This window comes from Macaca nemestrina, chromosome 13 (assembly GCF_043159975.1).
Source record: "Macaca nemestrina isolate mMacNem1 chromosome 13, mMacNem.hap1, whole genome shotgun sequence".
NCBI lineage: Eukaryota > Metazoa > Chordata > Mammalia > Primates > Cercopithecidae > Macaca > Macaca nemestrina.
Window position 1 is genome coordinate 26,619,839 of NC_092137.1, and position 24,084 is coordinate 26,643,922.

General features: G+C 47.3%; 1 protein-coding gene, 1 long non-coding RNA gene and 1 other non-coding gene across 9 annotated transcripts in view; 1 reads left to right on the forward strand and 2 right to left on the reverse strand.

The window, feature by feature from the left end:
* Positions 1 to 4,735, reverse strand: part of LOC105479782 (calcium and integrin binding family member 4) — a 60,928-nt gene extending 56,193 nt beyond the window's left edge. Inside the window, exons 1-4 of one of the 7 annotated variants that reach the window (XM_011738039.3) lie at positions 4,347 to 4,735; positions 2,875 to 3,054; positions 2,148 to 2,182; positions 1,579 to 1,692 (exon numbers count right to left, since the gene is read on the reverse strand). In XM_011738039.3, the coding sequence (XP_011736341.1) occupies positions 1,579 to 1,692; positions 2,148 to 2,182; positions 2,875 to 2,928 (203 nt within the window). In that variant the 5' untranslated portion in view covers positions 2,929 to 3,054; positions 4,347 to 4,735. Of the gene's footprint in view, positions 1 to 1,578; positions 1,693 to 2,147; positions 2,183 to 2,874; positions 3,609 to 4,346 lie in introns of those variants that run through there. The other 6 variants (XM_011738040.2, XM_071076403.1, XM_071076404.1 and 3 more) reach the window with 6 other exon arrangements.
* Positions 4,736 to 6,727: 1,992 nt separating this feature from the next.
* Positions 6,728 to 24,084, reverse strand: part of LOC139357795 (uncharacterized) — a 45,735-nt gene continuing 28,378 nt past the window's right edge. Inside the window, exon 4 of the long non-coding RNA XR_011611558.1 lies at positions 6,728 to 9,356. This is a non-coding gene — a long non-coding RNA (uncharacterized lncRNA). The remainder of the gene's footprint in view (positions 9,357 to 24,084) is intronic.
* On the forward strand, positions 22,828 to 22,895 carry LOC112426371 (small nucleolar RNA SNORD77). The gene has a single exon (XR_003017658.1). It is a non-coding gene; the product is annotated as a small nucleolar RNA SNORD77 (small nucleolar RNA).

Here is a 24,084-nt window from a genome sequence, read left to right on the forward strand (position 1 = left end):
TCTCTGAAGGCCAATGCAGAACAAATGAAAATGGAGGATTGATGTTCAAGAAAGAGCCTGAACTCCTCCCATCTTCCTCTCGCTCCTCTCATCTGCCACCACATGCTCCCTCCTGGCATATAGGAGGAGCCCCAGGGGTGGATCCATGAATGCCATTTGAAGCCCCTGGGGTGGAAAGTGGGACAGGTATGGCCATTGCTGAGAGTATAAACTGGTGCAACTCCTTTGAAGGACAACTTTGTCATACCTATCGAAGTTCTAAAATGTAGGTGGGGTGCAGTGGCTCACCCCTGTAATCCCAGCACTTTGGGAGGCTGAGGTGGGAGGATCACTGGAGGTCAGGAGTTCAAGACCAGCCTGGCCAACATGGAGAAACCTCATTTCTACAGAAATAACAAAAAGTGGCCGAGCGTGGTGGCAGGCAACTGTAGTCCCAGCTACTCGGGAAGCTGAGGCAAGATAATTACTTAAACCAGGGAGGTGCAGACAGAGCAAGACTCTATCTCAAAAAAAAAAAAAAAAAAAAAAAAAAAAAAAAAAAAACCCACAAGCTTAAAAAAAAAAAAAAGATACAGAACAGTATGAATGGAATAAATGCAACAGTGTGAATGGGGTAAAAGGAGGATAAATGTGTCGGCCTATGTATGGAAAATTCTTCCGGAAGGCTAGATGGTAAGAAAAGCCAACAGTGAGCAGAGGCGGCCTTGAGGGAAAAGGATGGGGAGGAAAGAATGTAGACGTTTACTTTTCACTTAGAACTTTTACACTATCTGAATTTTCTTTTCTTTTCTTTTTTTTTAAATTATACTTTAAGTTCTGGGATACATGTGCAGAACATGCAGGTTTGTTACATAGGTATACACATTCCATGGTGGTTTGCTGCACCCATCAACCTGTCATCTACATTAGGTATTTCTTCTAATGCTATCCCTCCCCTAGATCCCCACCCCCCGACATGCCCCAGTGTGTGATCTTCCCCTTCCTGTGTCCATGTATTCTCATTGTTCAACTCCCACTTATGAGTGAGGACCATTATTTGAATTTTCTAGCCATGCTCGCAGATTTTTTTTTTTGGATTTCATTTTATTTTTATTCATGTGTTACTTTTCAGAAAATTTCAATAGAGGTTATATGGGTAGTAGGATATGGGTCATTTGGAGTTACGTCATTTTTTTTATATTTAAAAAAGTGAGTGAATATTATTTTCAAAAGGGAAATTATGTCACCGTGTGACAGCCTTTGGTTTCTGTAGCTCCCCGAGCCCTGGCCATCCCCCATCCTCGTTTGTGCCTGGAGAGTCTTGCGCTTGTGACAAAGTCGTTAGCTGCCACCCCCAGACCCTGAGTGGGAAATGTGGCTTCCATGTGGTGATGGGGGAGGGTTAGTCCGAGCGGAGATTATGAGAGGGAATCTTCCCCCACCTTCCCCCGAAAGTGTCTTGGTGAGCTCCTTTATTCATCTAACAGATTTTGTTGGGCACCTGACTTGGCCCAAACACACACACACACACACACACACACACACCCCTCTCACACTGTTCACTCTCCCCACAGCCCCATGAGAAGGGTATTTGGCCACCTCCACGTTGAATGAAGGTTCTTCCCAACTGGCCAGGGGTCTGCATGACAACAGGGAGCAGGGCTGCTCACCATCCCACCTTCAGGGCCTCCAGGGGCAGGCACATCACAGGCACTGGAGAGAGGGCAGGGAGGGAGGAAGAGGGGGAGGGAGGGAAAGCAGGAAGGGGAGGGAAGGGAAGGAAGGCTGGGCTTCAGTCATGCATCCAAGTTTACCCAGCCAGGGAACAACCAAAATGGACTTCAGACCTAACTTCCCCCCGTCCTTTCCTTGTTTTCCTCCTTATTCCAAAGAGGTTCTGTCCAGCTCCATGATCCTCTGAAGAAACCTCACCTTGGATCCCAGTAAAGGGTTAGCAGCCTAAAGCCTGATGTCTCATTCAGCTCCAGTGGGGCTCTGTGGATCATGGCCCTCCCATCCCTGCCGGCCCTGTCCCAGCCCCATCTCCAGGACTGTGTGGCTCTGAGCAAGGACCACACTCAGGGACCAGAGTGAGGCTGTATTAGGGCAAGAATCCAGTTCAGAGGGAGGAGCTGGGAGAAGGAAAGAGGGGAGGGGCCTCTACTCACCACAGAATTTCATTTCTGGTCAGGAAGGTCAGGGCCTGCAATAAATCACAGAGAAGTGATGTGTCCACTCCATTCATCCCTGCTGTGGCCCCTGGAGAGTGGCGCAATGCAGAGGCTAGGGATGAAACGCCCATTCTTTTTCTGCACGGCTAGGGGAGCCCCAGGCTGAGGTGGATGCCTGAGGTGGCAGCTGGAGAGGAAATGGTGCTCTTTCTTATCCCCAGTCTCTTACAGGCCTGGGAAGGAGGGCATTGGCACAGATGTGAGAGGAGATCAGAGACAAGAGTGAAACTCTGGGCTCTGGAGCAGGAGACAGATGGAGGAAGGTGACCTCAGAGAACTCATCTGGGCCACATGGATGCAGATTTAGCAAAGACAGGGACCACCGCTACCCCGCCTGGTAAACTCTAGAGCAAGCTTGTCCAACCCTCAGCCTGCAGGCCACATGCAGCCCAGGACAGCTTTGAATGGGGGCCCAACACATATTTGTAAACTTTCTTAAAACATTATCAGAATTTTTCGTGATTTTTTTTTTAGCTCATCGGCAAGCATTAGTGTTAGTGTATTTTATGTGTGGCTCAAGACAATTCTTCTTCTTCCAATGTGGTCCAGGGAAGCCAAAAGGTTGGACACCCCTGCTAGAGCTTCAGGAAGGAATTTCCCATTCATTCCACTTGCTTTAGGAAGCTCCCACCTCTGCCCAGAATCCCCAGCCCGATCTACCCACCTGGTACTCTTCCAGGTCCTCCCAGTGCATCTGGTACCTTAAGCATTGCCCCATCCAACCACACCTTTCTCTTTGCCAGCAGTAGAACCTCAGCCCCAAGGACTCGCCAGCTGGGGCACCTCGTTGATCCGGTTGCCGTGGTGACCTACATTCCACCTTCTGCCCATTCCACCTGAGTCACTGAGTTGGCAAAGAAACAAATTCTTTTCATTCCCATTCCACCTGAGTTGCTGAGTTAGCAAATAAGCAAATTCTTTTCAATCCCAAAGCTAAGAGACATCAGTCCCCATACAACAAGCAGAAAGGCAGCCCAAAGACAGGGCTGAGAGTCACACTGTCAGCTCAGGAGTCACACTGCCTGGGCTCCAAACCCAGATCTGCCCCACTGTGACCTGAGACAAGCTCTTCAATATCTGTGTATCTTAGTTTCCTCATCTGTAAGCTGGGATGATAGTCATGGGATTGTTGTGAAGATTGACTAATACAGGGCATAATGCCTGGCACATAGTAAGTGCTCAATAAATGCTAGCTATTTGAACCACAGCCTAGCTGGGCATGGTGGCTCACGCCTCTAATCCCAATGCTTTGGGAGGCCAATGCTGGTGGATCACTTGAGGCCAATATGCAGAAACCCCGTCTCTACCAAAAAATATAAAAATTAGCTGGCGTGGTGACATGCACCTGTAGTCTCAGCCACTCCAGAGGCTACGGTGGGAGAATCGCTTGAACCTGGGAGGTAGAGGTTGCAGAGAGCTGAGATCACACCACTGCACTCCAGCCTGGGACCCTATCTCAAAAAAAAAAGAAAGAAAAAACCCTACAACCTGCCAGGTGCAGAGGTGCACACCAGCAAACCTGTAGTCCCAGCTACTCAGGAGGCTGAGGCAGGAGGATTGTTTGAGCCCAGGAGTTCATGGCTGCAGTAAGCGATGATCATACCACTGCACTTCAGCCTGGGTGACAGAGCAAGACCTTGTCTCTAATAAATCAAAATAAAAAACAATCAAGGAACAACAACCCCAGGACTGTGCCAGGCATGGGGATGCAGAAATAAATCAGCATAGATCCAGCCTCAGGAAGTGGCCCAAAAAGTATAGAAAAGGGCATTCCACCCCATCAGTCAGGTCTCTGCAGGAACAAAGGGCACCATCAAATCAGGATCATGTGAAAAGGGTCTAACAAAAGGACTCTCCACAAAGGTGTGTTCAGGGTGTTGTAGGGAAATCACACGGATAACACAGACTCCCAAGCCCAACAAAGAGCTGCTACCCGCCCCAGCACCACCCACCTGGGAGCAACACCCCAGCCCCACTCTCTCCTCTTTCTCTGCTCTCCCACAGGGCAGAGAGCAAGGCGGAGCAGGATGGGCAGACAGAGACAATGTCCAACACAGCCATCAACATCACAGGCCAGGAGAGCCTTCCAGAAGCCATCTCTCCCTCCCCTGCCTCCAGGAGGGTCTGCACACCCACCTTTGTCATGAAGGGCTGGTCTCCTTGTTCTAGGACACGTCTTCCCTATGCTCTCCTGAATAAACATCCCAGTGGTTCTCTGATGAAGCTTATTTATATCTCTGAAGTGCAACTGCCTGCTTTTTCTTTGACTGTCCTCCATGGGGATAGAGCCTGGCAGAAGGAAACCCAGGACCCCCATTCCTTGATCTGCTCACCAGACACAAGTAGAATATCCACGGTGTGCCAGGGACTTGGCTTGACCCTGGGGGAGAGAGGACTGAACATGACTTCAACCCTCAAGGAACATATGCTCTTCATGCTCTTTTAAGGGAGCAAGAAAAAATGTATGCTCACCACGGGCGCACGTGCACACACACACACACACACAAAAGCAGATGGAGGCAGATGTCACAGACAGAGAAGAGTACAGAGTTACGAGTGTTTAGAAGAGGAAAGTCTTGCTGGGCACCAAGCTTTCATGTAGGTGGTGGCATTTAAATCGTTGTTATCATGCAGTGGTTAAGAACATGGGCTCTGAAATCTGAAAGATCTGGCGGCATCACTTCTTACTGCATCACCTCAAGCAAGTCATAAAATACTATAAGCCTCAGTTTCCTCATTTGTAAAAGGGGAATGATAAATCCCTACTTCATAAGTATTGCAGACATAAAATAAAATTATGGGTGTATGTGAAGCTCTTATTATAGCAAGATACCTGCTATGTATTGAGTTCTCAATAAAGGGTAAATTACCAGCCTGGTTAACATGGCGAAATCCTGTGTCTACTAAGAATACAAAATTGAGCCAGGTGTGGTGGCGTGTGTCTGCAGTCCCAGCTACTCGGGAGGTTGAGTATGAAAATCGCTTGAACCCAGGAGGTGGATGTTGCAGTGAGCCAAGATCGTGCCTCTATACTCCAGCCTGGGTGACAGAGCAAGACCCTGTCTCAAAACAAACAAAAACAAGGGTAAATTATGTTACTATTTTAAAAGTTGGGCCTGGTCCAGGCACAGTGGCTCACGTCTGTAATCCCAGCACTTTTGGAGGCCGAGGCAGGCGGATCACCTGAGGTCAAGAGTTTGAGACCAGATTGATCAATATGATGAAGCCCCGTCTCTACTAAAAATACAAAAATTCGCTGGGCATGATGGCATGCACCGGTAATCCCAGCTACTCGGGAGGCCAAGACAGGAGAATCGCTTGAACCCAGGAGGCGGAGGTTGCAGTGAGCCAAGATCACGCCATTGCACTCCAGTCTGGGCAACAAGAGTGAAATTCCATCTCAAAAAAAAAAAAAAGAGTTGGGCCTGGAAGGAAGGGTAGGACTTTTGCAGGCTAAGTCAGTGGTTAAACTCCATCTTCTGCTAACTGCTTTGAGCTTCTACCACCGTTGACTAAGCAGCTTCTATTTGCCAGGTGTGTCCATGTAAACTGTCTGCCTTCAGGCTCAAGCAGCTCAGTGAGGGTAGTAGGGTATCCTTGCTTCTTTGCTCTAGGGAAGGTGGAGGCCGGTGAGGTGAAGTGATACTCTTGAGTCAGTCAGCTGGTAAGTGGGCATGCTGCAGGATTCCCAAAGCACCGGGCAGGATACTCGGGGAAGCCAGGTGATCTGCACTTCCTTCTCCAGCCTCAGTGCTCCTCATCACATCGAGGCGCAAGTGGCAGCTTGGCACTGGCTGCTTGTGACTTTCACACCTGGCTGACACTTGGTAAAAAGAAAACAAAAACAAAAGAGAGAGCTGCCCTGGAGCCCAGAGCTTTAAGCTAGTGACTCAACCACTATTCATTGAGTGAGGCAGTGGAGACAGAGGTGAATGAGACAGATGATGTCCTGCCCTCATGGATCCAGACGTGCATATATGCACCCACATCCTTTAGACAGCCATACGTACTATGGAAGAAGGAAAGCAGGGAACAGGGGAGAGAGGGTGTGACAATGGAGGGGCTGGTGGTCATGGAAGCACCAGAGCAGAGACCTGAGTGACAGGGAGGAGTAAACCAGGCTAGGAAGTCAGGGCCAGTTGCACAGGCCCATATGGCCACGGGTCCAGCAAGAATTTAATAACACTGGTTTCATTATATTTGTTTGTATAACGGTATCTTCCATATTGAAAATGAGGCACTTTTATCATTTATTACTGTGATCTAAAATTTCCTTTATAAACATATCTGTTTAATTAAAATAAATAGGAACCTAAGCAAAAATATTAAGTAAATAATTATATAGGTGGTAAAGAAATACGCCAGAAATCACAAATCTCTCTGTGTGTGTCTCTTTCTCTCTCTCTCAATCTCTCTCTCTCTCACACACACACACACACAACCAAGGTTTGCAAACTCTGCTACCCTTTTCTCTCCTTGATCTTTCATCCCCCTAACTCCCCAACCCCTGCCTACCCTGCACCCCCGCAAGCTCTGTCATTTCATCACAGAGAGGGTTGTCACTGGTTCTTACAATAACAATACTAACAATAAGAATATCACTTTACATTTGCATATTCCTTTATAATTTCAAAATGCTTTTCTATGTACCATCTCATTTGCCCCGGAAATAAAAGCTAGTGTTCTTTAAAAAAGAGAGAGAAATCCTCCCTCCATATGATTCTGCCTTTGATACACTAACCAACCTGCCTCTCTACCCATCCCCAGCCCACGACATCCCTCAAACTCCTCTTCAGCAGAGATTTTGAAAGGGGTGTAATTGAGGAGGGAGGAGGCTCTGGGGAAGGACAGTTCTACATCCTTCCCCTCCAGGGTCCACCCCTGCAGGAACCCTCTGTGTGGAACAGAATGTTTTCTTTGCAAGATTTCTGTCACCTTGCAACTTACAGTTTACAGACGGTAAAACTACAACCCCTGCTCTGACCCTGATTTAGGTGTCTCTTAGAATTCAAGAAGAGTTGAAAAGAAACTTGCATTCAAAATATATAAAGAAATCTTACAATTCAACAATAAAAGGCCAAATAAGCCAACTTAAAAATGGGCAAAAGATTTGAATAGACATGTAAGAAGATACATGAATGGCTGATGAGCATATAAAAAGAAGCTCAACATCAGTAGCCATCAGGGAGACGCAGATCAAAAGCACAGTGAGATACCTCTTCATACCCACCAGCGTGGTCAAAATCAAAAGAACAAGTAATAAGCACCAGGTATGGTGGCTCACGTCTGTAATCCTAGTACTTTGGGAGGCTGAGGTGGGCAGATCACTTGAACCCGGGAGTTCAAGACCAGCCTGGGCAACATAGTGAAACCCCGTCTCTACAAAAAATGCAAAGATTACCCTGGCATGGTGGCACGCATCTGTAGCTGCAGCTGTTCAGGAGGCTGAGGTGGTAGGATTGCTTGAGCCCAGGAGGGAAAGGTTGCAGTGAGCTGAGATTGTGCCACTGCACTCCAGCCTGGGCAACAGAGCAAGACCTTGTCTCAAAACAACAACAACAATGGAAAAAAAAAAACCCAACTAATAAGTGTTGATGAAGATATAGAGGAATTGAAACCCTCATACATTGCTGCCAAGAATGTTAAATGGTGTGACCGCATTGGGAAAGAATTTGGTAGCTCCTTGCAGTTTTAAGCAGTTGCTGTAGGACCCAGCAACTCCACGCCCAGGTATATCCGCAAGAGACATGGAAACAAGGTCCACACAAAAACTTCACATGAGTGTTCATAGCAGCATTATTTATAATAGCCCCAGAGTGGAAAGAGCCCAAATGTCCATCGACTGATTAAATGAAATGCGGTATATCCATACAGCAGGATATTATTCGGCAATAAAAAGTAATGATACACGCTACAATACGAATGAGTATTAAAAACATTATGTGAAGTGAAAGAAGTCAGTCACAAAGAACTATGTATGGTGGGATTCTATTTATAGGAAATGTCCAAAATAGACAAATCCATAGAGACAGAAAGTAGATTGGTAGTTGCTGGGAGCTGGGGGATGGGGAGACTCGGGGGTGACTGCTTATGGGCATAGAGTTTCTTTTTGGGGAGGTCAAAATACTCTGATCTTAGATGATGGTGATGGTTGTACAGCTGTGAATATACAAAAATCCATTGTGTCGTATGCTTTAAAAAAGTGAATTGTATGATATGCCAATTATATTTTAATAAAACTATTTTTAAAATGTCAAGGGGTTAAGTCCTAACTCAGTGCCTCACCACTGAGTATAATTAAAGGAATGTGTACATGGGAGGATATATTTGAAACTGTTTCAGATCTATTTCCTCAGCCTGAGTCTTGCAGCCCAGGGGGCTCCTCCACTGCAGTAGTTCTGTGCTGGGCACAAAGGTAAATCCTGCTGAGGCAAGTCGCTCCCTGGCTCCCAACATCAGTTAGACTTTTGTTTGCGTTTCCAGCAAACGAGCAGGCTGGAAAGCTATGCTCTGTCTGGAGGCAAGATTTTCCAAATTCCTTTTGTGTGGCAAGAAGCAGGCCTCAGGGAGCAGATCCTGATTTCTGTGGGGACCTTCCGAGTAGACAGGAAGATAGAGGATGGCAGGGCTGTCCTGCTGGTCTTAGGGACAGAGGAGCTGAGGAAGGCAGTGAGGAAGTGAGATTGCCCTGCACTAGCTATCCAGAGATGGTGTGGGTGGGGCAGGGCTGGTTAGGAACATCCCTGGGTTCCCTGGGCAGAGGCCTTGGGAGACTGCACATCTCTAGAAACCTGCCTCATGCTCTTAGCCATTTCCAGCCGGGTGCAGGGTGCAGGGTGCAGGGCAGGAGTGCCCAAGGCAGAGCGCCTGGCTTCCTTGGCCTGATGGTACCATACAGGGACCCAGAAGCTCCCACATGCCTCAGGGAGGGGGTGCAGAGGGCCTGAGATTGCAGTGTCCTGGCAAAGTCCTGGCCAGGATGAAGAGCCCACCAGGTACATCTCCCAGGGTCAAACGGGATGCCGCGGACTCCCACAGCAGCCGGGAGAAGGTGATAGACAATATCTTGAAATTGAAATCTTCATTTCTTTCCCCCATCTTCTCATGAGAGACTTCTTTTTTTCTTTAGTCTCCCATTCACGTTGCCTGGGGGGAAAGCAGAATTGTTCAGTGTGAGGGAAAAAGCTAGAAGCAGCCTACGCTCCTTTTTTACTAACAAATCAGACATTTAAGAATCAGGGGGGAAGCTGAGGGAAGCCTAGAGTCTAAAGTTAATAAAAGGACAGATGAGGAAGACAGGGAGGAAGCACCATGTCACCAAGGAGCCTGAGCGAGGGTCTTCCGACGGTACCAGGAGCATCACCATTGCCAGCCCTGGGAGCACTACTCACTGCCCAGGGGAGGAGGGGGAGGAGCCACATGGACCAGCACTGCCTCATTGTGGGGCAGGGCACCCATCACGGCATCCAGTCTTCAGGGAGTGCCCAGTAGAGTGACAGCTGCTTGTGTCCCAAGGCTTTGCTGAGCCCCACCTGAATTGCCCTGGTGGAGAGGTATCCTCCATTTCCAATGACATGAGACACCAAAAAGCTCCCCAGAAAAGCGGGTGAGGGGCCTTGACATTTAGAGAGTGGAGAGTTGATGGGGCTGTGGGAGGAAATCCCAGCACTGGTTCTTGGGCAGGGCTGGACAGCAATCATCCTGCCCTTTGGCAATTTGTATTAGATGCCCTGGTGCTCCAGGTGACACCTGATTTCAGGTGCTGCTACACAGACAGGTTCCTGTGAACCTAGTTCTTCTCTCACTGATCCAGTGTTGCCTCAAGGCCTCGGAAGGCCTCATTTTCTGCCTCAGAACCTTCTCTATCAAGTAGACCCCTCAGGCTATGGTTATACACAGCCCTGAAGTTCAGAGCAACACTGACCTTCAACCAGCGGGGCTGGGAGCTGGTGGAGAATCTCCCTCACCTCTATTTCTGGGTGACAGCTCTGGAGGGGTTCTGTGGCTTCTCAGCAGGCCCTGGTGGAGTCAAGGCCCTTAGACACCTGGAGGTGACCTAGACACACATGGATGCCCACCTGGGCTTCTCCTCTTTCCCACCTCTCTCTCCCCAGCCCCTCACTCCTGCTCTGGGGTTAGCTCTCAAAAGCCCTGGTTTCAGGCTGGGTGCAGTGACTCATGCCTGTAATCCCAGCACTTTGGGAGGCCCAGGCAGGCAGATCACCTGAGGTCAGGAGTTCTAGACCTGCCTGACCAACATGGTGAAACCTCGTCTCTTCTAAAAATACAAAAATTAGTCAGTCGTGGTGGCACGTGCCTGTAATCCCAGCTACTTGGGAAGCTGAGGCAGGAGAATCACTTAAACCTGGGAGGCGGAGGTTGCAGTGAGCTGAGATAGTGCCATTGCACTCCAACGTGGGTGACAAGAGCGAAACTCCATCTCAAAAAAAAATTGTTTTAAAGCCCTGGTTTCAGGTTCTGCTTTGGTGTGACACAAAATCACACAAAGGCTAAGTCACCCCTGGTACTGTTAGGAGCCTCTGGTGACACTGCCCTACTACTTATGCTGAAGTGGCGAGCAGCTATTTGAGAGGGGGACTCCAAAAACTTGCTTCCTGATTTGGGTAGTTCTGAATTTCTAAAATGTAATAGACGAAACTTAGAGGTCACCTAGTTGGACCCCTTCGTTTAACAGATGAGGAGACTGAGGCTGGAGAGCCTTACCAACCAGCATGTGGAGCTGATGGCAGAGGTGGCTCAGGAGTCTGCTCCCTGGCTCCTTCCTCCCCAGGGGCCTCTGAGAGCTGCTCCTTGGAGGTCACAGAGCCGGTTTAAATCGATCCCATCTGTGGAAACGCCTTGTAAACTGTGAAGCATCGTAAAAATGCTATTTGTCATGATGTGTGCCAGACCTGGGACTGGAACCCAGATCTGCCGGCTCCCTGGACAGCAGAGGACTGCATTAGATACAATTGCTTATTTTCATAGTCTCACCCTCAGACACTTGCTAACTAAAAGCCCCCTCCCAGCTGCCCTGATTGCCAAGCGCTCCCTGCACAGCCTTCTGCTGGGTGCCCGGGGCTTGGGGTATGGCCATCTGCTGTCCTCATCCATCTTTTATTCATTTATTCAGAAAAGTATTTACAAGTCTTTTAAGGTATCCTGGGTAACTTGCTAGTGCTGGGGATACAGTGGTGACCAAGACAGGCACAGTTCCTGGCCTCAGGGAGATTAGAGTCTAGTAGGGGAGAAAAGGAGGCAATGACCCCTCAACGAGGAAGACTGTGCTGGGCGCTATAAGCAGAGTGGAGGATGCAGTGATGGCGAATTATCAGGGGCACCTAACCAATTATGGACGTCCGAGAAGCTCCCCTGAGGAGGGGCCATTTAGCTGGGACCTGCAGAATGAGCAGCAGAGAGGCAGACATGGGGGGAGGGTGTTTCCTGGCAGGAGAAGGACATGTGTGAAGGCCTGGGCAAAGGAGCTCCTGGTGCTGGCAGGACAGAGAAGGCCCCATGGATGCAGTGTGTTCAAGGTCAAGAGTCAGGAGAGACAGGGAGGGGGGTTGGGCAGCCCAGGCAGGACCAGTGGCTCCTTGAAAGTTTATCTTCAAAGCTTTCTGTTAAAAGCAGCGGGAAGTTGTTGGAGGATGTTCTGCGGAGAAATGACATCATCCAATTTTTGTGTTCAAGGGATCATTCTGCCCACAGGGTGGCTGGTGAGCATGTTGGAAGGAGGCCAGCATGGTTCCAGGGAACTGTGAGGGCACTGCTGAGTAACCTATAGGAGGGCACAGTCTTGGGAACAAGGTTGTGGCTTCAAGAAGGGGAAGATGACTTCATATGACGTTTAAGGTGGAATTGGCAACACGGGGAGATTGGATGTGGGAGGGGAGGGAGCAGGAATTGTCACAATGACCCTGGGGTTTCTGACATAAGCAGCAGGATGAAGGGAGGAGATGCAGATTTGGGTAGAAGAACAAGATTTTGGACGTGTTGAGTTTGAGATATCTGTGTGGCAGCTGCATGGAGATGACAAGGGGGCACTTAGATATGTGGGGCTAGGGGCTCAGAACAGAGCTCTGGGGCTGCAGACAGGCATTCGGGAATGTCCAGGAATGTTTAAAGCCGTGACTAAGATCAGCCAGAGATCTCAGCAGTGGCAGAGACATGGTTCCTGCCTTCACTGAGCTTACATTCTAATGGATGGACAGAAGACTTCACTTTCTGGCATGTCAGAGTAGCTCCTTAGAGGCCAGTCCTCCCACCAGGAATGAGCTGGATAAAGTCCAAAAGCTGTCTGTTGAGGGCAGCCAGGCTGGAGAGGGCAGGGTCCCTGGGGGAAGGGAAGCCTGTGGGTAGCGTCAGCATCACTCCTCCCCTTGAGGCATCTGCTGATTCATGAGCGGCTTGGGGGCCAAGAGGCTAAAGCCAAGCAGAAAGTGTGGATAAGAAGCTGAGAACTTGAGTAGGAGAATTTGGCAATTTCCAAGGGCTGGGAGATAAATTTGGAGTTCAAACTACAAGGCAAGCAGGACCTGGGGGCCAAGATGTCTGGAGAAGAAAAGCACGTGGAGGTTAGCTTCTAAGGCCCCTTTCTCTGGAAGGCATTCACGGATCCGTAAGCAGCACCCAGCCAAGGAGTGAAGCGTGGCTAAGAGACCGGGAAGCTGAGCAGAGTTTTTGGCAGTCTCGTGGGGCTTGGAAGACAAACTTGGAATTGAAGGCCCACCAAAGAGGAAGAGCCCTAAAGAACAAGCCAGACTTCCAGCAAGAACCTCAGATGGGTTACACACCAGGAGGCAGGGTGAGCTGGAAATAGAGCGGCCTTCAAAAAGCCTGACAGCTTCAAACCAGCTCAACCGCAGCCTGGATTACGAATGACCTTCCCTTCTCTAACTGCCTTCCGGAAAATGAAGTAAATCCTCCATGATGAAGGACAGCATCAGTCGGAGCCAAAAAGTATCTCCGTCATAGAAACAGCCCCACAGGTGACCCAGATACTGGAGCTCCCTGACGTAGACTTCAAAATAAGTGTGATTAACATAGTTAAGAAAACAGATGACAAAATGGAGAATTTCACCAGAGAATTAGAATCTATGCAAAAGTATCAAAAGGAAATTACGGTGAAATGGGTAGAATTTGGAAATTGATATTCTTAAAGAAGGGCTAACATTTTTCCATACAGCTGGGAGGAAAGACATGCCGGGGGAAGTAGGTATACCAGGAAGCCCCACGGTGGCAGCCTGAAACAGGATGGATTGTGTGTGGAGGGGGGTGGGGCGGGGGGGAGAGGAGGGGGGTGGGAGGGGCAGGGGCAGCAGTGTTCCGTGGGAGAAAATTCAAGAAAGGACAGTCGGAACCACATTATGCTGGAACTTGAATGCTGGATGATGAAATTAGAATTCTATTCTGCCGACTGAGAGAACAGTAGTTATGTTTGTCTGCATCTCTGCTTTTAGTTTGTCTCCGGGTCAATTTAGAAAAAGTAAAAAGTGATACAGTTTACGTTTTTTTAAAAAATTACTCTTTTTTTTTCCAACATTAGGAGATACAATAGCTGTATCTGTACTTAAAGCATTTGATCTGCTTCTCCATCCCTCAAAAATTTCATCTTTTTGGCTATTTTTTTCCCAAAAACTATGTGATGAGCCTATATTACAGTTCTGGACAGTAAGATTCAACTTTTAAACAAATTTTGTTATTGAGCAAGACCTTTTCAGCTGGTTTATTTTGTCCTTCCTTTACTGACCTTGTAAACTACTTAATTGCGAAATGTGGTTTGTCTCAGAGTGCCTCTTAACATTGTATTCTTTAAAACAGGAGATTTTTCCATTGCATGGGAGACCAACAGCAACATCTTCCACACACCAAGCAGGGCTCCTCTTTCCACTTACTTAGAGACATATGGTTTTCATCAGTCACTTCTCTCTTCTTGGCAGCCACCATGGCAAGGATTTAAATTTTATTTAGCAAATGGCCCACCCCTCTCACACCAAGCCCCTATTTGCTCTTCTCCCTCTTCCTCTGTCTCACAGGATCCCTCTTCTATCCCCATTCCCAGAGAGCACCAATCCGCCTGCCAGGCAAACCAAATCAACTGAGTTGCCTCCATCAGCCACCCCTGGCCAGCAGAGCTGGAAGCAGGAAATCAGCGCAAAGGCCTCTGGGAGTTGGAGCGGACCGAGCTGAGTCTGAAGCACCACTGGAGGAGAGGGTTCCTGAATCTCAACTGGTTGACCTGTGGGAGCTGGTCTGCGCTGCTGCAGGGACGGGGCTGCAGGCGAGGCTGGTTTCGTTTGATGACATTTGGGGTGTTCTTCCCCAGTGCTGATGCAGGGGATGGTGGCCAAGCTCCAACCCCTTGCACAGGCGCCCCAACCTCTGCTCCCATCAGTTCCTACCTTTCCTGGAGTCACTGGAAGACACAAGCCTCCCACCTTAGTCACCTTCTAGGTTAGCAGTGAAGTTTGGGACCCTAGCCCGTCTGACCACCCTTCCTCCTGAAGCCAGCTGAGTCGCATTCCATGTAGATAGCCAGAGGCACCCAAGTCCTGGTGAAAACGCTGGAAACTAGGTGGTAAGAGACCCCAGCTGTCCAGTATCCTCACCCACCATATTGATTGCAAAAATGATCATTTCTACCTCCATCCCCACTGTTTACCCTTGTCTGGCACCCTGCTCTTCCACTCAGACCAATGCACCTGCCGCTGCGTGTCCCTGATTCTCCCCTGGCCTCCCTTTAGTCCATTCTGCATGAAGGCAGCACAATCTTTAAAAACAGGTCAGATCATGTCAGGGCCCCACAAAAACCTCCTCGATGGCATTCCACTGCACTTACTGCAAAATACCGATGCCTTGCTATGGCCTAGGTGCCCCTGCCTGTCTCTCCAGCCTCATCCTGAGTGGCTGTCTGCCTCACCCACTGTGCCCCAGCCACACTGACCTCCCTCCATTCCTCAGGGCGTCACCATCCAGGACACCCCAGGCCAGGAGCTGGTGCAGCCTTCATCCCTCCAGCTGGGGCAGCACAGCCTCTGCCCTCGCAGGCTGCCCAGCTCCAGGCACCATAGTGAACTCCTACCAGAGGTAAGATCAGCCCCTGCCCAGGACTCCGTTGTAGATCTCTGGGCCTTATCGAATCCAGCCCCTCCTTTTTCCAATGACAGACAGAGGCCCAAGTAGGGGAAGGAGGTTGTCCAGCACTTGGAGTGAGCTGAGAGCAGAACTGGCCTGTGTCTCGCCTCTCAGAGCAGGGCTCCTTTTTCTTCCCCAGGCTGCCTGCTCAGAAACCATGGGGCAGCCCAAGGAGCAGGCTGTAGTTTGTGCAACCCTTGAGAGACTGAGTTCCAGTCTGACTGCTTCCACCCTGCACCCAGGACACAGTACAGCTCTGGATGAGGCAGGTGAACGTGTCTGGAGTGCTTCTCATGAGCCAGGTGCTCCGCTAGGTGCTGGGGACTTGCCAGGGCTAGGGACCCTGGGTCTGAATCACACACTGGGAGACCCTCAGCCACACAGAGGCAGGGTGGCATGGGAGACTGACCCCAGACAAGCAGCAGGGCCCTAAGATCTCACTGGAGGAGGGAAAAGAGGGACTTCTTATGGCTCAAGGTACCCCATGGCTGATACTCCAGCTTGGGAGGCAGTGAGAATGGGGACATAAGGGCCTGGGCTATTTTGAGAAGTCTCATGTACTGGGGAGGTAGGGTGTGGCTAGGGAGGTGCTGACAAGTGCGGGATGGGGCCAGGTGGGGTAAGATTTATCCAACAAGGCAGGTGGGGCCGATGGAAGCATCTCTGGGCTATAGTTAAACTTGAGCAACAGAAAAGAAAAAGCTGCTATTTAAACAAGCAGCAAAATTATTCTAGCTTCTTCTGCCTTCTAAGGGGGTGGTATAATTCATATCAAAAGGATGATGCATTTTTACATGCCTGTAGAGGCTGCTAGGGAAAGGAGTTATGACGGATAATTTGGTAGTGTTAAAGGAAAAAGTAATTTCAAAGCTGGTCCTTAGTGGGTTTCTGAGCAGACAGAGATGGGCCCAGATGCAGTCTGGGGTGGGGGATGGGGGCTGACTACTCCACAGGAGAGAGGAAAAGGATGTTATGGGAGTCTGGCTGTGTGTGTGTGTGTGTGTGTGTGTGTGTGTGTGTGTGTGTGTGTGTGTGTGTGACAGAGAGAGACAGAGAGAGAGAGAGAGAGGGAATGAGTCTGGTGGAGGCTGGGCCTCAAGGAGGCAAAATGGCTCATGGGAGCGGGGAGGTGGGTAGAGGACATGGCCAGAGGAGTATCAACCTTAAGTTGTTTTCTGTGCTAAAATGCAACATAGCTCTCCCAATTACACACAGGAAAAACATGTTTCATATGCCTTACACTAGAGCTACTTGGAGGAAATCAAGGAAAATAATCTATGTCTTACATTTGTCTTGATACAAGGCAGAAATGATAGCAGCTGAGGGAGGGAGGGAGGGAGGGAGGGAAGGAAGGAAGGAGGGAAGGAAGGGAGGGAGGGAGGGAGGGAGGGAGGGAGGGAAGGAAGGAAGGAAGGAAGGAAGGAAGGAAGGAAGGAAGGAAGGAAGGGAGGAGTGGGGAGGAAGGGAGTGGGGAGGGAGGGAGGGAAGGGAGGGAGGGAGGACTGGATTTTAGTAGAAACAGGATATCAGAGTAAAAGGGGTTTGGGAACAAGTCCCCAGAATTTTTGCAGGAAACCTTGGGTTTTCCTCTATTGTGGGTTGAGGGCTTGATCTATTTTCTCTTGGATGAAAAGCAAGGTGGCCCCGTAAGGTCACAGGACTTATAAACACCCAAATGGCAGACACCTGGGTCTTAGTTTTGTGTGTAACTTACTAAGTGATCAGCAAGAAGAAGAGCAGAACTTGGGGAGGTTCAGGGCAGTCGCTAAGGGGCAGGAGGAGATTCATCATCTAGGAGTCTAAATCCAGGTCTGTTCTGTCAAAGGCAGGTCCTCAGGCCACCTTCACGAAGGGGATTATAGAAACCCTTGTAGGATTGGGCAGGAAACAGGCATGCTCTTCCCTGCTTCACACACACGTGTGCATCCACCCCCCACACCCCCTCCACCCTGGTCCCCCACAAACCACCTCAGCTTAGATAAGGATAGGTCTGACTCTGTGTCTCCCCTGCCCCCTTCCTTTTGCTGCTTCTTAAAGCAAGAAAAGTGGCTTTGAAGCCACTTTTAAATTATGGATCAGCTCATTAGCAGCCAGTTAAGATGACTGAGTGGTTTCCTCAGTATTTCAGGGCAACCCTGGGATCCTTTTGGCTGTAAATGAGGACACATTCCTTTCCCTACCACTTAGAAACAGGTTGCTCAAGGTGCTGACCTCAGAAATCCCCATGTTCAAGACAAGTTGCTTTGTTGTTTTTCTTCTTCTTTTTAAAAACAGAGACGGAGTCTCACTATATTGCCCAGGCTGGTCTTAAACTCCTGGCCTCAAGTGATCCTCCTGCCTCAGCCTCCAAAAGTGCTGAAATTACAGGTGTGAGCCACCATGCCTGGCTGCTTTGTTCTTTTTAAAAGTGTAGCTACTTCTTGGGAGGGGGACAAGGGAAAAAAGAATACAAATTGGGTACAATGTATACTGCTGAGGTGATGAGTGCACTAAAATCTCAGAAATCACCACTAAAGAATTTGTCCTTGTAACCACAAACCAATCATACCCCAAGAACTATTGAAATAAAAATTAAAATTAAAAAAATGTAGCTACTTCAAATCATGCATGGCCCTGACCAGGGTGCCCTCAAAAGGCCTCACCAACATCCAACCCACAGGTATCAACTTTATATCTCGATTTCTTCAGAGAAGAGTCCATCATATACCTTACTGCAATACAATCCTTAGAAAGCAGGTTTCCTCAGGGAACTGGTGTGGGCATCTCCATCCAGAGGAGGATGACCAGGGAGGAGGGGGATCTAGAAACCATCTCAGAAGTAAAATGAATTTGGGATTTTTTTTTTTTTTTTAGACAGAGCCTCGATCTGTTGCCAAGCTGGAATGCAGTGGCACGATCTTGGCTCACTGCAACTTCTGCCTCCTGGGTTCAAGCGATTCTCCTGCCTCAGCCTCCTGAATAGCTGGGATTATAGGCGCACACCACTATGCCCGGCTAATTTTTGTATTTTTAGTAGAGATGGGGTTTCACCATGTTGACCAAGATGGTCTTGATCTCTTGACCTCGTGATCCGCCCGCCTCGGCCTCCCAAAGTGCTGGAATTACAGGTGTGAGCCACTGCGCTCAGCCAAATTTGGGATATTGAGTTGAGGGAAGAGCCAATTGGGAAGAACATGCAATTATTAGTGAGGACTCTCGCTCCTAAGTGAGAAAAATCCAACCAAGTAAGTTAAGCAAAAAAAAAATCTATTGGCTTATGTAAAAGGGCAAGTCAGTAAGCTTCAGGAATGGCTGGATCCAGTAGCTCAACAATGTCCTCAGGGTTCTCTAAGTTTCTCTCTCCTTCACCTGACTGTTTCTACTTGGCATTATCTATGGCTGGATCTTGTGCCTCAGACTAAATCGCTGGGGCTCTGTCTCATGCCATCTATCAAATATTTTCTCTCCAAGTGGCAGGAAGCCTTCTTGGTCACCCGTAGAACTGGATTCTTATCCTATCAGCTTAGAGACCCTACCAGAATGAATCGGTTTCCCCTAGAAACTCTGTTGGGAAACTGCTAGGCCCAGACGAATCACAGCTCTGTACCTGAAACAGTACCCACTGCCCGATCCGGTATTCCTGTTGGCCTGGCCGGGTCATGAGCACACTCCCTGGTTTTGAGAAGACTGCAGTCAGCTCTGCCCAAATCACATGAAAAAGGTTCGCCACAGGAAAGAGGGGTTCCGTTACTGCTGCAGGGGTGGAAGAGGTGCTGGGCAGATAAAAACAGCAGATGTCCACTGCAGCTGTCTGTACATTCATGAGAAATCCCGGGGTGTTTCTCTGTCATGCAAGTTTGATCACATCACCATCTAGCTTAATATCCTTCAGGGCCCTACAAGGTAAGGTCAGCTTCCTTCAAATGGCATGCAAAGCCCTCCAGGCTCTGGCCCTGGCGCCCTGCTCAGCTTCACCTCCAACCACTCTCTGCCCACACCCCCGCCCCGGTCCCTGGCACATCCCACCCAGAGCCAGTCAGGCCTCACTCCGTCCTCCCATGTGCCAGGCTTTCTCCTAATTCTACAGCACACCCAAAGGCAAATTAACAAAATTTCCTGAAATCTTAGGGGGAAAAGGGAAGTACACACCAGAGTGCAACCTATAACTGTTCTTAGAAGTGGTTCTGCTGAGAGCACCTAGTCCAGAGCTAACTTCAAAGCCATGGCCAGGTGCAGTGGCTCATGCCTGTAATCCCAGCACTTTGGGAGGCCGAGACGGGCAGATGACTTAAGGTCAGGTTTTCAAGACCAGCCTGAGCAACATGGCAAAATCCCGTCTCTACTAAAAATACAAGAATTAGCTAGGCATGGTGGCACATGCCTGTAATCCCAGCTACTTGGGAGGCTGAGGCAAGAAAATCTCTTGAACCTGGGAGGTGGAGGTTACAGTGAGCCGAGATCGTGCCATTGCACTCCAGCCTAGGCGACAGAGTGAGACTCCATCTCAGAAAAAAAACACAAACCCACAAAGTCCTTCACAGCCCCCCTCCCCACCTCACCCATCAGCTGCCTGGAGCTGGAAGGACAAATTTCCTCCCATCACCAGGCCTATCCCAACTATCCCCTTCCTTGGAGTCCAGGTCTAAGCAACTCTCTCCACCTCCTCAGCCCCAGGAAGTGTTTTTTTCCTCTCACTCACATCTAAGATCTGCCTCCCAAGCCCTCTTTCCTGCCCCAGAATTAGCCGCTTTCTTGCATTACTGATAATAGGGATATAAAAAATAATAATAATAAAATACTGGCTAGGATATTTCCCCAAAGCTGAGATGGGCAGGTTAAAATAGCAACTCAGTGGGACATCGACTCCCAGGTCCAGGATGGACCATGCAGAGCCCCGTCGGGCTCATTTGCACTTTTTCTCCAGCCTGAGCTGAAGAAGTGAGCCCTTCTCTCCCACATTCTTCTCCACCGCAACTAACTCCTTATCTTGTGCAAACAACTGATCCCAGAGTAACACACAACGTTGCGAGGACACATCAATTTCAGGCATGAGATAGTCTCATTCCAAATTAGGAGATGGTGGTGCTCTAAATAAAATAATCCTCAGAGACATAATTCAGCAAATTCATTAAATGTATATTACTAAAGGGTATTAACATCTCAGACTCAGTAATCACCTTTAGAGGCCCATCAGTGCTTTCCTATACTCCCCAAGAATGATAGGTAGACCCTGGCTGTTTTATATTAGCATAGCTCAAAGGGTCAACTCTAGTAGTGCATTCCAAAACAAAGAACATCTTCCACAAAGCAAACTGTAGTCTCCACCTGAAAAGGCAGACACAGTTTATATTCCTAAAATGTCATTTTTTACTCAGTTACAAAAAAGAAAAACCTCAATTAACTGTAAAGTAACTTTTAAAATCCAGAACAAAGGACAACAAGGAGAGAGAGAAGGTGAAGGTTGACTTCAAGATTTTGTTGTAGGAAACCTATTAAGACATCTAATCAAAACTAAAATTTAATCCGACATGGGAGTTTCCTAAACCTGTTCCAAACAGTGAAATGTTATATAATTGTAATGTTTTATTACATTTTATATAAAACTTCAGTTTAAAACATAGCTAAGCTCTATAGCAAGAAAAAGAAGATTTCCAGGTACCAGAAATGAAGCAGAAACCTGTAACCACAGAGGGGACAGAAAGGGCAAACCACCAAAAGAGTAGGAGAATAGTGAGATAACCCCATAAAAAGTCCTTAATAAGTCAAGGCACTTACAGGATTCCTGTGAAAAAACAACACCTATTGAAGTTGAGCTCACACACAAAAATTACAAAACAGATGGGAAAGTTCAATGCCAAGATAGACACTCTACTGACTCAGCAAATAGGATAACTAACATCAATGGAACTAGAGACAAAAAAGTGATCTGAAAAGGGCCTTAAGTTTGATTAAGAGATGAAAGAGATAAAGGAGGTTCCCATATAACAAAAATAGAAAATTATAAAATAAGAACAAGAAAATTTGCAATCTCTAGCTATAATTGTGCAGTTGTCTCTTTTTCCTTGCATTTCTGTCTCATTTTGCTTCATGTATTTTGAGTCAGCTTTCTTATTAGGTGCATGTACATTTAGGATTACTATATCTTGTTGATAAATGGATCCTTTTGTTACTATGAAATAAACTTCTTTATCCTTGGAAATATTTTTTAGTCTGAAATCTGCTTTGTAGCCACTCCAGCTTTCTTTTGATTAATATTTGCAGGACATACCTTTATATAATTTTTCTCTTTTGACCTATTTATGACTATATTTAAAGTGGATTTCTTATAGGCAGTTTATGGTTGGATCATGATTTTAAAAAAATACAACCTGACAATCTATGCCTTTTAATTGGGGTGTTTAGATCATTTACATTTAAAGTGATTGTTGATATGGTTGAGTTTGAATCTACCATTTTGCTATTTGTATTCTAGTTATCCCATTTCTTCTTTGTTCTTTATTTCCTCTTTTTGAGTTACTTAATATGTTTCATGATTCCACTGATCTTAGGTTTACTTTATTTCTCAGATATCACATAATATCTATTTATCATAGATCTACCTTATTGTTTTTAACCTTAGTCTAGTATTCCACAGTATGGATGTACCATAGCTTATTTACCTATCAATAGAAACTTAAATATTTTTTCAAATTTTTATTGTTAGGAGAAATACTGTAATTAACACATTTATTCATGCCTCTTTGTTTTTTGTTTGTTTGTTTGTTTTGTTTTTTGAGACAAGTTCTCACTCTGTCACCCAGGCTGGGGTGCAGTGGTGTGATCTCAGCTCACTGCAACCTTTGCCTCTTAGGCTCAAGCGATCCCCCCACCTCAGCCACCCAAGTAGCTGAGATTACAAGTGCATGCCACAATGCCCAGCTAATTTTTGTATTTTCTATAGAGACAGGATTTCACCATGTTTACCAGACTGGTCTCAAACTCCTGGCCTCAAGCAATCCTCCTGCTTTGGTCTCTTAAACTGCTGGGATCACAGGCATGAGTCACCATGCCCAGCCATGCCTCTTTGAGCCTCTGGAAGTATTTCTGTAGGATCAAATCTCAAAAGTGAAATTTCTGGGTCAAAAGATACGCATATATTCATTTTGATGGGTGCTGTTAAGTTCACTTCCAAAAAAGATGTATCTGTTCTTCTCAGTAACAGCATTTTCCTACATCCTTGCCAACCTTAGACAGAATATTTTCTTTCTTTCTCTTTCTTTCTTTTTTCTTTCTTTCTTTCTTTCTTTTCTTTCTTTTTCTTTTCTCTCTCTCTTTCTCTCTTTCTCTCTCTCTCTCCTTCTCTTTCCTTATTCTATTGGAGGAGGGGCTGTCATTACTGTTTAATTTGTGTGCTTCTGGTGATATTAAACATATTTCCATATATCTATTCACCATTTGTACTTTTTCTGTGAATTGCCTATCATTGTGGGCTGAATTATGTCTCCTCAAAATTTGTATGCTGATACTGTGATGATTGTATAGTTCAGCAGATTGAATCATGAAGAAATGTACCATGTGTCTGATGTATCTGGGGTGGTTACAGTTTGCTGTTAGTAGTTAAGCAGTGTACCACCAATCTACCATTAAAATATTCTTTTTTGTTTTTGTTTTTGTTTTTTGAGATGGAATCTTACTCTGTCACCCAGGTTGGAGTGCAGTGGCGCGATCTCGGCTCACTGCAAGCTCCGCCTCCCGGGTTCACGCCATTCTCCTGCCTCAGCCTCCCGAGGAGCTGGGACTACAGGTGCCTGCCACCACGCCTGGCTTCTTTTTTGTATTTTTTAGTAGAGAAGGGGTTTCACTGTGTTAGCCAGGATGGTCTTGATCTCCTGACCTTGTGATCCGCCTGCCTCAGCCTCCCAAAGTGCTGGAATTACAGGCATGAGCCATCGCACCTGGCCTAAAATATTCTTTACTGACAATTTTGTATGAAAATTATAGAAAAAAAAAAGTGTAGGTTGAAGTCCTTATCCCCAGCTTCTCATAATATAACTGTATTTGAAGATAGGACCTTTATTTTTATTTTATTTTTTTAATTTCTATTTTTATTATTGAGACAGAGTTTCACTCTTGTTGCCCAGGTTGGAGTGCAATGGCGCAATCTTGACTCACTGCAACCTCTGCCTCCCCAGTTTAAGCGATTCTTGTGCCTCAGCCTCCAGAGTAGCTGGGATTGCAGACATGCTACCACCCCCAGCTAATTTGTGTATTTTTAGTAGAGACTGGATTTCACCATGTTGGCCAGGCTAGTCTTGAACTCCCGACCTCAGGTGATCCACCCACCTCAGCCTCCTAAAGTGCTGGGACTGCAGGTGTGAGCCGCCATGCCCGGCCAAGATAGGGCCTTTAAATAGGGAATTAATGTAAAATGAGTCATATGGGTAGGCCCTAATGCAATATGACTGGTGTTCTTATAAGAAGAGGTTAGGACACAGACTTGAGCACACACTGAGGAAAGACACAGCAAGAAGGCAGCCATTTGCACACCAAAGAGAGAGGGCTCAGAAAAAACCAAACCTGCCAACATCTTGATCTTGCACTTGCAGTCTCCAGAGCTGTGAGAAAATAAATTCCTGTTGTTTAAGCCACCTAATCTGTGGGATTTTAGGTTATGGAAGCAAACTAATACACCTGTCCATATACATTGCCCATTTTTCTTCTGGACTACCTTATTACTTTATAAGAGCTTTTTATATGTTAACAATAACAACGTGCCAGG